The sequence below is a fragment of the Rasamsonia emersonii genome, assembly GCF_000968595.1.
Source record: "Rasamsonia emersonii CBS 393.64 chromosome Unknown ctg1118621759959, whole genome shotgun sequence".
NCBI lineage: Eukaryota > Fungi > Ascomycota > Eurotiomycetes > Eurotiales > Trichocomaceae > Rasamsonia > Rasamsonia emersonii.
Window position 1 is genome coordinate 56,617 of NW_013563328.1, and position 15,310 is coordinate 71,926.

General features: G+C 52.6%; 6 protein-coding genes across 6 annotated transcripts; 4 read left to right on the forward strand and 2 right to left on the reverse strand.

The window, feature by feature from the left end:
* Window positions 1–775: 775 nt before the first annotated feature.
* T310_0716 (Cell division control protein 42) lies at window positions 776–1,642 on the forward strand (the record flags this gene model as incomplete). The annotated part of the gene is made up of 4 exons (XM_013476422.1): window positions 776–848; window positions 887–1,028; window positions 1,084–1,498; window positions 1,583–1,642. 4 exons carry the CDS (start codon window positions 776–778, stop codon window positions 1,640–1,642), a joined length of 690 nt encoding a protein of 229 aa, XP_013331876.1.
* Window positions 1,643–3,055: 1,413 nt separating this feature from the next.
* Window positions 3,056–4,562, reverse strand: T310_0717 (Agmatinase; the record flags this gene model as incomplete). The annotated part of the gene is made up of 3 exons (XM_013476423.1): window positions 3,056–4,062; window positions 4,222–4,348; window positions 4,419–4,562. 3 exons carry the CDS (start codon window positions 4,560–4,562, stop codon window positions 3,056–3,058), a joined length of 1,278 nt encoding a protein of 425 aa, XP_013331877.1.
* Window positions 4,563–5,608: 1,046 nt separating this feature from the next.
* Window positions 5,609–6,986, forward strand: T310_0718 (3-oxoacyl-[acyl-carrier-protein] synthase; the record flags this gene model as incomplete). Its single annotated transcript, XM_013476424.1, has 6 exons — window positions 5,609–5,704; window positions 5,766–5,837; window positions 5,908–5,994; window positions 6,055–6,321; window positions 6,386–6,754; window positions 6,825–6,986. The coding sequence occupies 6 exons, from the start codon at window positions 5,609–5,611 to the stop codon at window positions 6,984–6,986; spliced, it is 1,053 nt and encodes a 350-aa protein (XP_013331878.1).
* A 556-nt stretch (window positions 6,987–7,542) lies between these two features.
* Window positions 7,543–9,058, forward strand: T310_0719 (SAGA complex component (Sgf73); the record flags this gene model as incomplete). The annotated part of the gene is made up of 4 exons (XM_013476425.1): window positions 7,543–7,573; window positions 7,670–7,816; window positions 7,928–8,587; window positions 8,643–9,058. 4 exons carry the CDS (start codon window positions 7,543–7,545, stop codon window positions 9,056–9,058), a joined length of 1,254 nt encoding a protein of 417 aa, XP_013331879.1.
* A 903-nt stretch (window positions 9,059–9,961) lies between these two features.
* On the forward strand, window positions 9,962–11,203 carry T310_0720 (mRNA guanylyltransferase; the record flags this gene model as incomplete). Its single annotated transcript, XM_013476426.1, has 1 exon — window positions 9,962–11,203. The coding sequence occupies one exon, from the start codon at window positions 9,962–9,964 to the stop codon at window positions 11,201–11,203; it is 1,242 nt and encodes a 413-aa protein (XP_013331880.1).
* A 611-nt stretch (window positions 11,204–11,814) lies between these two features.
* Window positions 11,815–14,717, reverse strand: T310_0721 (DNA ligase (ATP); the record flags this gene model as incomplete). Its single annotated transcript, XM_013476427.1, has 6 exons — window positions 11,815–12,197; window positions 12,237–12,360; window positions 12,428–12,658; window positions 12,718–13,509; window positions 13,598–14,558; window positions 14,689–14,717. The coding sequence occupies 6 exons, from the start codon at window positions 14,715–14,717 to the stop codon at window positions 11,815–11,817; spliced, it is 2,520 nt and encodes an 839-aa protein (XP_013331881.1).
* Window positions 14,718–15,310: the final 593 nt, after the last annotated feature.

The following is a 15,310-nucleotide window of genomic DNA, read 5'->3' on the forward strand; positions in this document are numbered from 1 at the left end:
GTGTAGATAGCNGTTTTTCACTGCCAGCCAGCGTGCGACTCCAGAGCTGCTGCGGTGGGCCCCCTAGCTATCGCCGTCGCGGACAAAGCTCTCACATTATCTAATCCCCTGCCGTGTGCTAAGTTCTCGACTCCCGAAACCTCCAGAGTCGCCCGCCCGCACTGCCCCTTCGAGGACCCGGAGTCCGCCTTTTCCATCCACCACTCAGGGCGCCACCATCGAGGTCTCCTGTCTCCTCCAGCAGCAGGCTTTGCAAGCACGTCTTGTCAACCTGTTGATTCTGATTTCCTCTCGCAACGAGTGCGTTTGTCCTCCCTTTGTTTCCCGCAGGTTGCGGATGCCTGAAGGCCCCGTGTGCAGTCCCCCCCAGGCCTTGCGTTTGGAGACCACCGCAATCAAAATAAGCTAACTGTGCAGGCTACTCTTGCAGCTTCCTGCCTCTTCTCCTGCATCTGTCATCCATCGCCAGCGGTCTCACCCAAACGTCGACACGGTGACAGCCTGACAATCAACAAGGGCCAAGCAGATTCCTGACCCCATTCCGGACCGCGTCTATCCTCCACTATCCTCTCCTATCCTAATCCACTGTCTTAACCTGCGCACCTCCCAAACCCCACAGAGTCGCTGCCACCACACGCCAACGCTGCTCGACTCCATCCTCACCCCTCAACGCAAAAGTCTCACGACCCAATAGCACCGAACCTTTCTTTCAAAAACACTTCTAAACGGCTATTTTGGCGTTTGTGTGACAGCCTCCACAAGAGGAAAAACAAAAATGGTCGTTGCCACGATTAAGTGCGTCTCTGCCCCTCACATTGCCCAAAGCATCCCACACTCTCTCCCTGGAAGTTGTTTTTTGGGACTTTTGTGGCTGTGATCTAACAAGGGTTTCTCCCTGCTCCTTACAGATGTGTGGTTGTTGGGGACGGTGCGGTCGGCAAAACATGCCTCTTGATCTCCTACACGACGAACAAGTTCCCCTCTGAATATGTCCCAACCGTCTTCGACAATTATGCCGTGACTGTGATGTAAGTTTCGCGATGAATCCATCTCCTGGGATGGCCTTTTGTCTGTGTCTGCTAGGACACAAACTGATCATGGTGTCTTTTCCAACCACAGGATTGGTGATGAACCTTACACTCTGGGACTTTTCGATACTGCTGGACAAGAAGACTATGACCGCCTTCGCCCACTTTCATATCCACAGACAGATGTCTTCCTGGTCTGCTTCTCTGTGACTTCACCGGCCTCCTTTGAGAACGTCCGGGAAAAGTGGTTCCCAGAAGTCCACCACCACTGCCCAGGTGTGCCATGTCTCATTGTCGGCACCCAGACCGATCTGCGTGATGACCCAGTTGTCCGCGAGAAACTGGCCAAGCAGAAGATGCAGCCTATTCGCAAGGAGGATGGTGATCGGATGGCGAAGGAGCTGGGTGCCGTCAAATACGTGGAATGCTCGGCGCTGACGCAGTACAAGCTGAAGGATGTGTTTGATGAGGTACGACCTGGCGTCTATGATCATTTCATGCCAGCCTAGCTTTATTGCTTTGTTACGTGTGGATGCTGATGTGTTTCTCGATAGGCCATTGTTGCTGCGCTCGAGCCCGCCCCCAAGAAGAAGTCCAAGTGTGTCCTCCTGTAGATTACAGAATCAAGCTACAAGTTCAACGCTTCCGGTTGGTCTAATTTCCCCCAAGCTCTCAATTAAGCGTTCTATTTGACTGAGATTTTTTTTTCCGGAGTAGATACGTTGGGATTGGTTTTGGGAGGATTGAAAAACATCGCGGCCTAGACATTCCATTCTTCGCTTTTTCAAGGTCGTCTTTTTTTTTCTTTTGTGTGTCCCCCTTGGCTTCCTGGCTCGTTCTCGCGGCGGCGTGATCCCTGGTAAGCCAGTGTTGTCGTTGGATACTTCGACCGCACGTTATTCGTAGAGTCACCGCCCTCCTTTTTTTTCCTTTTCCCTTGATTCCCTATTTCTGTCGAGATACCGCCATTTTCCTGTTTCTTCGGTTTTCGAAAGATTCCCTGAGCGACCGTCAACTCGCCTGATCCTCTCGTGGACCCAGGAGTTGTCTTAGCCTGCTTGACAGGCGTTCCCACCCGACGTTCTGCCTTTTCCTATTTCTCATGTTGCGTCTTTTCCCCGTCCACTATCTGACCAGACTACCCCCGTTCGAGCCTTTCCTCGGATTGTTTACGTCTCATCCTCTATCGGCGTTTTAAAGTCCTGGGCGTCATGTTTCGTTGGCCGGCTAAATGGTTTTCCTTTTTTTTCCCCCTATGTGCCCCTCAATTCATACCCGTTTTCTGCTTGTTTCTGAACGTTTTCTTCCCATAAGACCAGGGTCTATCATGCCTCTCTATCTCTTGGTCCCTGGAGTTCCCCAATGCCATCCAGCGAGATAGAAAAGGTTGCGGAGCAGCGCACGAATGCCAAGCCGCGCAGGAGATGCGAGTCAGGGCTAGCAAGGAAGCTCTTTTGATTTCCTTTGTTACTGTTTACAGTTTGCGCTATGTTGCGTTGCCGCCTTTTTCTCTTATCTTCTGTCGGATGGAGCCAAGCGACAGCCTCAAATGTTAGCAGATAAAAAGCCAAGCTACAGATCTGAATGAAACACTTTTCCTTTTCTTGTCTCACCCTTCCCTCTGCCCTTTTCCTATCCTTAGTGGCTGGAACGTTCTGTGGAGAGCAAGCTGGGAAGTACGAAGCGACTGGCAGTATCTTTCAAGCCTCGGCCATTATTTATCAATCTGGGGCGAAAAAAGGTCTGTGCCCTAGCTATCTTTATGTTGCAATGCGATGTTTTATAAAAAAAAATCTTTACAGGACCGTTATTGTCGCATCTAACCTCCCTACTTTGTCGGTTTCTGCAGAAAGGGGAAGAAAGAAGAATCAAAGTCAAAACGGCAATGGGGTTATCCATTCGTCCTCTCGTTTGCACTGCATTACCTAAAGCTATCAATCATATATGTACACTACTGTCCATCATCGGTATTTTGTTCGAAGGACCTTGGTGATCGAAATGGGTGTTTTATTTATTTAATTTTTTCTTTATAGTTCGTCTTTCTTTGACGAGCTGTCATCTCCAGTGGTCTTGCCGCTTTGAAGAACATCTGCGTCGTCTTTCCGGCCATACCATCCACCGAGATCCTCGCCGGCACCGGCCTTGACCATGCTCGTGATGATCTCGAATGCCACCTGCGCGGCAGCCAGGGCCGTCGTCTCACCCACATTGTCGTAGCTCGGGCTCACCTCCACGATGTCTGCGCCGACCAGGTTCAGCTTCTCGATACCCCGAAGGATGCGGATCATTTCGCGAGTCGTCCAGCCGCCGGGCTCCGGAGTTCCCGTGCCAGGAGCAGTGCCCGGGTCCAGGACGTCAATGTCCACCGACAGATACACAGGCTGCTCCGGATCGAGACCGATGCGCTCGATAATGCGCTCCGCCACTCCCACAGGACCCAGCTCGTCAATGTCGTCCGCGTGGATCCGGATGAAGCCTTGCTCGGGGCCTGGGTTCGTGTAGTCGCCGTCATCAACGCCCGTCAGGCGAGTCCGGATGCCGGCATGGGCAGACGTCGTGTTGGAGATGAGGCCCTCGGTGCTGGCGATGTGGAAGAAGCTGCCGTGGTTGAAACGGGACTGCTCCGACAGCCAGTAGGAGGCGTACCGACCGGGGTTCCACGTGTCCAGGTGAGCGTCAAAGTGCAGCACGGTGATCGGCTTCTGGTAGATCTGGTACAGGGCGCGCAGGGCCGGGAGGGCGATGCTGTGGTCTCCGCCGAGGGTGACGAGCTTGGGCTTGCCGGCGGAGATGCCCTTGGTGCCGTACTTGGAGTCGGCCGGGGTCTTCGCAGGGCGGCTTCCCAACTCGAGAAAGGCCTCGTACATCTGACGCTCCGCCAGGGCATTGTCGAACGGGGTGACGGGGATGTCACCACAGTCGCGCAGTGTGGCCCAGGACTTGTACGGGTTGATACCTGCTCGCGTATTGTAGCTGGTGCCGGGGAGCTGGCGGGCACTGGCGGCGCGGATTGCGCGGGGCCCGAAGCGTGCGCCTGGTAGATTGTTAGCAAGAGTCTGGAGTCTTATGACAGGCCCATATTTTATCTATATAATGTTTTCTATCTTATTTTTCTCGACAATACAGGTAGATAGACCGTGATGAGTCTAGATAAGGGGGTGGGATAGATAAAGAAGGATATCAATATACGTACCAGGTCTGTAGCTGACAGCGGTGTCAAAGGGAGCCCCGATGATAGCAATATCGTACCGTTCATCAGGCTCGATAAGACATTTTACGGCCTGCATGTGAGCAAAGGTCGAGATACCGGAAAACCCCCACTGTTGTTGAATCGTTAGATAGATTTGTTCATTCATCCTATGCTATACAACACAGCGTAACTTTACGTACCTCCTGCTCCCATTTCTCAAGCAATTCCTCCCGTTTGTCTTGGGGCACCACTTCGGATTCGTCATGGTGAGCGTGCGAGAGAGCAGGACGAACGCCGGCGAGGGCGGCCAGCCCTAGGAGGAGAGCGTTCTTCCAGCCAGGCATTTTCCGTCAACGCCAGGAAGAGAAAAAGAAGTTGTTTACGGTCCACGACGCTCATGTCGCTCCCGGCCGGAGGAGATATATGAGCAGATGCCGGACAGTGGCGCTGCAGCCGGGCTCTGGAGCACCTGGACGCATAGACTTTCCCAAAAGGTACGAATCCATTATACATGAGGCCTCGAGGGAGCGCTGTATCGCCTTATCAGCGTTGCCGGCTGTCAGCGTGGATCGTCCCCACGAGCGCCGGCCAGTGAGCGCGCGCCGAAAGCCACTCTCCGAACCACAGGCCGCCCAGCAGATCGTGCGGACTTTCCCTTCTGGACTAATCCCTCCTCCAGCTTCCCAGAGCTCCAATCGACCCGGCAGAGAAAATATCAAATCATCCGAGCCCGTTGCCTGCTTTGGTCAATACGCAGAGAAAATAGCCGCTGTCGGCAAGCGAGTGAGTGCATGGAACACACCCCTGCTCTTCTCTCCGCATCGCATCATTAATATTAGCAGCACGAGCTCTGCATCCGCTTGCAGCACACGATGCCATGCGTCGAGTGGTCGTGACCGGGTTGGGCGCGGTAACGCCGCTGGGCGTAGGTGAGTGTTCTTGTTGTCATCTTTTTCTTTCTTTCTTGTCCGTCATTGGTGGGGCCTTCAAGCCGCTTCCAAGCGGTCTATAACCTGCATTATATCAAACTGTCTAGGTGACGAGGTTGGATGGCGGTCTCGATTCCACTGCTTTGTCACCTGACCTGGGACAAGTCTCCATGCTTCTCTGAGGATCTACCTCGGTAGTGGGCGCACGCTGATTGAAGATACCCAAAGGAGTCCGTCGTACGTGGAAGCGTCTGCTCGATGGCCACTGTGGCGTCGTCAACGTCGCGGACAGGCATCCCCGGTTTGCGGAGCTGCCATGCCAGGTCGCGGCGGTCGTCCCTCATGGCTCTCGCCAGGAGGGAGGATGGACGGCCTCCGAATGGCTGAGTCGAGATGTGAGCCCAAGATGAAAAGCGATGGTGATGCTTTGTTGTCTGACCATGCTCTAGGATGAGCGTAAGATGGCTCGATTTTCCCAGTATGCCGTGGCTGCTACCGAGGAAGCTCTGGAAGATGCCGGCTGGAAGCCCACCTCTTATGAGCAACGGCAAGCCACAGTAAGTTTTGACTATCCAGGACTGCGATTATGTATGGCGTTTTTGATTCTAATGGGATTAGGGTGTATGTCTGGGCTCGGGGATTGGCAACTTTGACGAGATTTATGATACAGCGGTGGCATACGACCAAAGTGTACGAGAGTTAATTTCTGGCCCGATTTGAAGGGACGCTACATGCTCATTCGCAATGTTTTGTTTTCCAGGGCTACAAGAAAGTCTCCCCGCTCTTCGTTCCAAAGCTGCTGATCAACCTTGGTGCGGGTCACATCTCCATGAGATATGGTTTCATGGTAAGCTTCACCTCTTCTATTCTGACGCTTACAGCAGTGACGTTCTGACTACTTGCCCAGGGCCCCAACCATGCCGCCACCACGGCATGCACAACAGGGGCGCATTCCATCGGAGATGCGGCTCGTTTCATTGCGTTTGGTGATGCAGACGTGATGGTTGCTGGGGGTGCCGAGTCGTGCATCCACCCGTTGGCCGTTGGAGGCTTTGCCCGATCGAGGAGCCTTTCTACAGGATTCAACGATTCTCCTGCCAAAGCCTCCAGACCTTTTGACGCCGATCGTCAAGGGTTTGTTGTCGGGGAGGGAGCAGCCGTTATGATCTTGGAAGTGCGTACCTCTCATCCTCGTCACTTCATGTTCGTTTTACCCCTGGCTGACCACGCCATGACAGGAGTTGGAGCATGCAAAAGCGAGAGGCGCTCGTATCTACGCCGAATTCAAAGGCTATGGCACCTCTGGGGATGCACATCACCTGACAGCCCCGAAGGAGAATGGAGAAGGCGCATTGGCGGCGATGAAAAAAGCTCTAAAGAACGCTCGCCTGTCGCCCTCCGTTGTGGATTATGTTAACGCGCATGCCACCTCTACGGTCATCGGAGATGCAGCCGAAAACGCGGCCATTAAAGCCCTGCTTCTTGGTCCTGGAGGAAAGCAAAAGGCTGCAGAGATCAATGTCAGTAGTACCAAGGGTGCCATCGGCCATCTTCTAGGCGGCGCGGGGGCCATCGAGGCGGTCTTTTCCGTTCTGGCCATTCACGAGGTTTGTCAATTTCCTTTCTTTCATTGTGTTGCACTATGAAATATCTGTCTGCTAATCAATTCACCATTAGAATGTGATGCCGCCCACCATCAATCTCGAGAACAGGACGGCCGAGTTTGACTGCAACTACGCGCCCAAAGCTGCCCAGGAGCGGACGATTGATGTTGCGTTGTCGAACAGTTTTGGATTTGGGGGAACGAACAGCAGTCTTTGCTTTGCTAGGTATAAATAATTGTATGTACCATAGTAATGATAATTGTATCTGTACAGTAATGCTATATACTACATTCTACTACTACCACGCACTGGAGAAAGACCCCACTAAAAAGGAAAAATAGTGGGCTGAAATAAAAAAAAGTAACGACAGCGACCAGATTCGAACTGGCGACCCCGCAGGGACTAGATAGATTATATATTCCTAATGGAACATTCTAATCTAGCGCCTTAGACCACTCGGCCACACTGTCTATTGAACAGTTATATATATACTTCACTCATTTCCAGCGGAGCAAAATATAGAAAAGCTGATTTTGCTGACACACCTCCCGCAGTCACGTGAGTACAGCCTGGCGCTTACGCCCGAATCCGGAGAAACGGGCAACACGATGATAACCAACCTGTCCCATATCAGGCCCTGGGTCACGCTCCATCTTATCTATAATAATAATAGATTACCACACCTCTTTCTCATCGCACATCTGTCCTGCTCCGGATAGAGATAGATCCAGCGAGCCTGGGACCGAAGCCTTTTTTTTAAACCTTTCCTCGCCTCCTAAAGTTTAGTAACCATGGCGACTACAAACGGGACAACAGGACGAGGTTCGTGCGCGTCGTTTGTTCACGCGATCAGAAAGAGAGAAAGAAAAATAGTCTTCCGAAAAGGATGTTGAGCTGACCCGGTTATTTTCCTTGTAGCTTCGTCCGTGGCCTCGAGCTCGGGTAGTTTCGTCGATGCGTCCGGGTACAAGTACTCCGAGAAGGACATGAAGCCCGGCAAGATCAAGTTGAAGAAGCAAGCATCCGGCAAGGCTGTCAAGGCCGGCAGCAAGCCGGAGCCGCCTGGTATGTTGATTACCTTTCCTTATTATGATCTTATGTTCAAATCCTTGACGTTCTGGATATACTGTTATCTATATCTACGTATACATGTTGACTTATGGGGCGATGACGCAGGAAATGACGTTGACGCTCCCGGTTCGCCCGATTCATCCCCGATCCTCCCAGAGATGGATGAGAAGACCATGGCCTCTTTTCCGTCTGGAAAACCCCGAGAAGATCAAATCGAAACTGTTATATGCAAGCACTGCAAACGGCCGGTGTTGAAGCAAGCGGCTGCCGAGCATATACGCGGTTGTTTGAAAGCCAAACAGGAGAAGGCCCGGAAGAAGAAGGAGGCCCGCGATGCGAAGAACCAGGCCAAGGAAGCGGTTGCCGACAAGGATGGCGACGACAAGGCAGACGATGACAAGGCGGGAGATGCGGACGATGCTGTCAACGGTCAGAAGAGCGCAAAGAAGAGCGCCGTCAAAGGGACGGCCGATGACGGCACGAAGAAAGGCAAGAAGCGCAAGGCTGACGGCGAGGAAGAGAAGGAGAAGGAGCCCAAGAAGAAGAAAAAGAAGGAGGAGCCTAAACCCAAGGTCCCGAAACCAAAAGGGCCCGTCGACGTCGAAAAGCAGTGTGGTGTCACCCTTCCTAATGGTGCCCAGTGTGCGCGGTCTCTCACCTGCAAGAGCCATTCGATGGGCGCTAAGCGTGCTGTGCCTGGGCGGTCTTTGCCCTATGACATGCTCCTCCAGGCGTACCAGAAGAAGAATCAGGCCCGGCAGCAAAGTGAGTGTCCTAGCCCATCTTCTTTGCTGCGTACAATGCTAACTGGTCTCTGTAGAAGCTGCAATCGATGCGAACGCACCGCTTCAGGACGACTTTGACAATAATGGCCCCGTGGATTCTGACGAAGAGCGGGATGCCGTCATGGCTGCCATCTCCCGTTCATGTCCTCGACCTCTGGAGACACACGTATTGATGCCGACGAGAAAGAAATATCACTATGTTCGGATGAAGGAGATGCTGTCGAATGTCCTAGGGGGTGCTCGAGGCGGAGGCCTATTCTCTACCGGAGACTCGACTGCCCAGGGTGGCAGGGGTTTGTTCCAGTCTGCCGAAAGCCCAACTTTGACGTCTCCAACTGTGCCTGAGGCGTCGGCTGATTCGTCCAAGAAGGCGGCCGCGACGCAATCGAGCACATCCAATCGCCCCGCTACAAATCCCCCTGCAAAGACTGCCGTCGCGGCAACTTCGTAGGCCGGGATCTTTTCTTGACCTGCATTCGGATTGTACTCTGCACACCAGCTTGGAGTGGTGGTTTCTTGCTTTCCTTTTCCTTTTCTTTTTTCTTTTTCTTTATTTGTCTTTACGGGCTGCTACGGGACAATTCGGTAACGGCGTTTATGGAAGGGTACGAGTGGGCATTCTCGACTTATAACGACGTGATGATACCCTGTGTTACCTGACATGTGCAATAAGCCTCTTTGGATTTTCATGTTTGAGTGATCGGGTGCATTCTCATCCTGTTCGAGGCTATACTTATACTGCGGACTATCGTTTAGGTTTTCTTTTCTTTTTGACGGCCTGTGGTGTATGCATGTACTACATACATACGCACTGTATATGGAGTGTAAGAAAGGATATAGAACTGGGGTAGTAGGCCCCATTGCGAGCGCATGCATTCGGTGGAATTCCATTGCATTCTTATTATTATTCTTTTGCCGCTACATCAAGTGCCTGAGTGAGCATTGTGGCTCGGTTCTATTGTAATCCATTAACTCAGGACTCACGTGCCGTGGATGCCTCAGGCGGCATGCCGGAGATCGACGTCGCGTTCTTCCGTCACAGATAGTCCGGTTGGGTGGCGTAGTACTTCGCAGACGTGGGGAATATTTCAATTCAGCCTCCATCCTTCTGAATCCTGTCTTTAACTCTTTATTTATTTTCCTCTTTTGAAGAATCTCTACAGCTCATTGCGGTGGTGAGTGCCTCGTCACCTTCGCCTGCTGGGCGAGCATTGAGCACGAATCCAGCTACCCCCGAGCTGTCTCTGCCGAGAACCTGCTTCCTGGACCTCGGCAGGGCCAGAGAACAGACGTTCGCTTCCTTTCCGTCCCATCGCCCCTACAGCAATTCGACACTCTCTGAACCTCACCCACCATGGGCCGTTCCGTCCCCGATATCGATGCGATTGGAATCAAGGCGGAGCCGGAGCTCGCGGAACAGTTCCGGCGGGAGGTCGCGCAGCTGCTGGGGCGCAACAACACGAGCTTCCCCGGCGCGCAGCCGGTGAGCTTCGCGGCGCGGCATCTGCTCGAGCTCCAGAAGGAGGACTACTACGTGTGCGAGAAGACGGACGGGATCCGCTGCCTGATGTACTTTGCGCGCGGCGACCCGGACTCGGACACGCCTGAGATCCATTACCTGATCGATCGCAAGAACGACTACCGCTACGTACCGGGCCTGCACTTCCCCTTGCCGGACGATGAGACCTTCCAGCAGTTCCATGTCGACACGTTGGTCGACGGCGAGCTCGTCAATGACACGTACGAGGACGGCACGACGCAGCTCAAGTACCTGGTGTTCGACTGCATGGTGCTGGACGGACAGAGCCTGATGCACCGCACGCTCGACAAGCGGCTGGCCTATTTCAAGGAGAAGGTGCTGAAGCCCTACAATGCCATGTACAACAAGTTCCCCGAGGAGAAGCAGCACCGGGCGTTCGTCGTGGAGGACAAGTCGACGCAGTTCAGCTACGGCATCGAGATGATGTTCCGCGAGATCATCCCCAAGGTGAAGAAGATCCACGGCAATGACGGGCTCATCTTCACCTGCCGAAGCACGCCGTACAAGATCGGCACGGACGAGCATATCCTCAAGTGGAAGCCGCCCGAAGAGAACACGATCGACTTCCGCATGCGCCTGGAGTTCCCGCTCCTGGAGCCCGATTCGGAGGACGAGGCGGAGGGCGTGACGGAGCCGTACCCGGACTACGACGCGATGCCCATCTTCCACCTCTTCGTGCTGTACAACGGGGGCGAATACCGGCACTTTGGCGAGATGTACGTCACGCCATCGGAGTGGGAAAACCTCAAGGCGCTGCAGACGCCGCTCGACGACACCATCGTCGAGTGCTACCAGGACGACCAGGGCCGGTGGCGCTACCTCCGCTTGCGCGACGACAAGGCCGAATGCAACCACATCTCCACCGTCGAGAAGGTCCTCGAGTCCATCCGCGACCGCGTCACCGAGGAGGACCTCATCCGCGCCGCGCCCGCCATCAAGGCTGCCTGGAAGAAGCGCCAGGCTCAGGCCCAGGCCCAGGCGCAAGAGGAGGCCGAGCGACGACGAAGAGCGATGCAGATGAACGGGAACGGTGTGAAACGGAAATTTGAAGAATAGAAACACCTCTGTCTTTTTACGCCTCCTCTTCCTTTATTCCTTTTCTCTTCTTTTTCTTTTCTGCAGTTTACGACGGCAACGATGGTGTTGATGAAGTGAGTGGACGGACGGTTGGACGGACGGACAGGCTGGCGTCATAAGTATTGGATGTACAAAGATTTAATTCCACTTCTGGGGAGGATTTTTTTTTGTCTTCATTTCTTCCTTTTTCTTTTTTCCCCTCCCCCTACTATTGGCTTCTATTCTTCTCTCTGCAAGGCGTCTGGCGTCTCTTTATTTGCCTTTTTTTTTTGCTCTTTTTAATTGCATAATCCTCCATTCTGTGGATAGGATGGATGGGATGGTGAAAATAGTACTTACTCTACGTACGTACGTATGTACCTACGTACCTAAATGTAATGCGTATCCATCGCAATCATAATGTTTCCGGAAGGAAGGAAAGTTCTATTATGGAGTCATGGACATGGCATAATAATAATCAAATTAGAAAGAAAACTACACTATACAATACATTCATGCATGCATGCCGTTCGACAAGCGGAAACCAAAAAAAAGATATTCCAATTAATCCGGCGCGAGATTAACATTAGACTCAGCACGAGGTGAACAGATCAATACTCCCAATCATCATCCACGCCACCCTTGCTCGCGTTCTCCTTGGCAACGATTTCCTGCTTGCGGTACATCTCGGCCACCGCGCGGGTCGTCGTCGCCTGCTCGGGCTTCTTGTCTTCCCGCGACTTGATATACCGCGGGAACCGCAGCGAGATGCCCTTGCTGCCATCGGTCGTCCCCAGCATCTCGTCCGCGGCCGCTTTGTATCGCGGGCTGAGGGTGAGATCGGCGGCTTTGACTTCCCAGACAAGACGGGGCTCGAACCACACGTCCGGCTGGTCCTTGGGGACGTTGGAGTGGGAGTAGAAAGGCTTGGGTCGGTCTATTACCAGTGGGGAGAGCTCTTTGTGAAGCTCCTCCAGGAGGGAGTCCGAAAAGCCTGTCCCAATGTTGCAGATGGTTTCAAAAGTCTGCGTACTTGTATTGTATGCCGCCAGCAGGAACGCTCCGTACACCGACGTGCGTTTTCCACGGCCGTAATAGGCGCCGACCACGACTAGGTCGAGAGAGTCGCCAAGACCAGCGAGATAATCCTTTTTGACCTGCAAGCATTTGTGTGTTAGATCTTCTCTCCAAGCAAACGGTCCATAGGGGATTTGGCTTGAATACCTTCAGCCAATTCCGACTTCGCTTGCTAGGCTCGTAGCCACTTTCTTCCGTGTCCAACATCTTCACCATCAGGCCCTCGCAGGAAGCCTTGACACTCTCTTCCAGCAGGTTCTGGATTTCCTCCAAGTCATTTGTATTCCCGTATTGAGCGAATGCAAATTCGCCCTCCACAGGTTGAAATGACTCGTGGAGGAGCCGACGACGTTCCCGCAAAGTCTTCCTGACAGTTGGCTGTCATTCTTGTTAGTATCGAGGGACACGGCAGGGTGGAAAAACCAAGGACGGCTAACCTCTCCATTTAAGAACAGGAGGTCAAACGCAAATACGCAGACCTTGACCTTGACATCTTCCGCTTTGACATCTTTTCGCTTCCGGGTCATCAATTGTTGGAACGGAAGGACCTTCTTGTTGACTACATCCCAAGCGACAGTCTCGCAGTCAAGGACGAAGCTGTGAACACCCGGTTTAATCCAGGTTTCGAGCTTCTCAAGAATATCGGGGTATTTCTTGGATAAATCCTCGGAATTGCGCGAGAAGATAGAGCACAACCCTTTACCGTCTTTCTTCAGGGTTGTAGTGGCGCTTGGATATTGATGGATAGAATCCGGTGCGACATAATGGATCTGAGCTCTCTCGCCGTCATATTTGTACTCACACGTAAAATCTTTGCCTTCAAAACGGTCGAGGACTTCAGTGATCGATTTTGTCGGTTTGGCAAGCATAGGCTTGATCGGGACGCCAGGCTGCAGCTTGCAGACCTCACGGAGCTTGAAGATTCCATGTTCGAGCATAGCAGGAATGATCACTTCGTATGATGGGAGTTCGCTAAAGACAGTCTTGAGTATAGCTTCGCCTTCAGCCAACTCCTCTGCGCTGGGCTCTCTCCCCTTAAGCGCAGCTTCGTGTGTGACCATTGCTTGCGCAAGGGCAACAAGAACCGTTTTTTCGGCCAAACCAAGTCTCAGTTTCCCTTCGAGAAACCTGACAATAAATTTGGCTTCGCTAGCACCGCCTTTGTTCTTCGTGATATCGACACCTTTGCTACCCTTGCCAGCCGTAGCCGCATCGGCCGCTGACAGGAGCTTTTTTGATACCAGAGATCTTCTTGTCCTGAGAACCATGTCCCTGGACTTTGGCAATAGCGAGAAGACCCTCGTGTACTCCCCTTACAGTCAACGGTTTTGGTTTGAACATAGTAGGCTGATTGGATCTGCTCTTCGCAGCAACCAAACCCAGGTCACCAATCTCATGCTGGTCCGCTTTGATCACGGACAGACTTCGACCAGTACTCTCACCAATGGCCTTCATGATCAGTGACTCTCCGATCCCCAATTCGATACCGGCATAATCCGAGGCCAGCTTATTTATCATTAATTGCACTGTTGGCAGAAGATCGCCTGGGGTTAGCCGGAGGACTTGACGGAGGAATAGGGAAGTGTGAGCAAGAATGGCGAGACGCTTTGTAGTCATCTCAATCAGAGAGAAGGTTGTACAGAGCGCTGCGTAGGGAACCGGCTCGCCAGGCTTCCAGTCCGGGTACGGTTCCTTGCCACTACCCTTGAGAGTCGCCTGAACCTTTTCAATTTGCTTCTTTTTCAATTCCGGCTTTTCTTCTTCGTCCTCGCTTGCTGACTGTTCCTCCTCTGGCTCCTCTTCTTCATCTTCTTCGACTGGAGTCTCTTCCCCAGACGCTTTCTTCACAGCCGTCTGCGTAGTGAGAGGTTCAGACCCCGTTTCCTTATCCGAAAGAGGGTCACTTGAAGTCTCTGCTAGAGTCTTCCGAGCACTGCTCGTACCCTGTTTCGGGCCTTTTCTTCGCCTCTTACTGACTGGCTGAATATCAGACTCGTCGCTGTCTTCATCTTCAACACTTTTCTCTCTCTTCAATCGTTTGGAGAGGGAATTCGAGTCTTCACCATCTAAGGCAACAGCTGCCTGGACATCGTCGTCCTTCACTTCGCTCGTCCCATTCTCCTTTATGTCTGGGCTGATGGCATCTTCTTTGACTGCGCCACTTCCCTTCTCAGTTTTCTTCTCGCCCTTCCTTTTATTTCCATCAGAAAAGAACAATGTTGTCTGCCTCTTCGGGGCCTCTTTCGAAGATGAACCTGCTCCGGAACCAAAGAACTTCCTATATGCATGCGCGTAGGCATAAAGTCAGTTAAGAATAATTGCAAACGACTCGTTTTTTCATGTATCCCAACCACTGCGCAATGAAGTCTACGACGCACCCAATGGTCGTTTGAGGATCTCTTACATACCCCAGCGTAGCTTGCCTTTTTTCCGGCATCGCTGAAGTGAGTGGTCGAAAAAGCAATGAGATGTTCCTTCGGGATGTATCTCTAGGGTGAGGTGAACAAGTAACTCCTACTCGCGACCCGCCCGCTTCGGTAGCATAAACGTAAGCAAAAGTGGATATGCAATTGTTTCGTCTTCTTAAAAAGTCGAACTTGAAATGTCGAGGCACTCCGGTTTTTCGAGTTATGAAAATAGTCTTAGGATCGCGGAAATAAGTTAGCGACGCATTGAGCGTAGGCAAGCGGAAAGCTGGCATAGAACTGCGCCCAACACGATTCCAAGAAAGCTATTAAAACCAGCGCCCTTTTCGATGGAAGGCGTAAATAAAAACCCCCAGGGCAAAGAACAATCACGGTTTAAAATAAGGCTTGGGGGCGCTGAGACACAAGCAGCGATTGCAGGCAACACTCGGCCGGCGACAGCACGAGACGCGCGACGTGACGACAACGCGTGCCGTTTAATTAATATCACGTGACTCTTGCCTCAGCTTGGGCGTGTTAAGGCGGTAGGCCCCTCTTAGTTCTGTCTCACCGCCTTCACAGGACGGCAGAAAATGCGGGCGATGCATCTCGCAGCTTCTGCGCA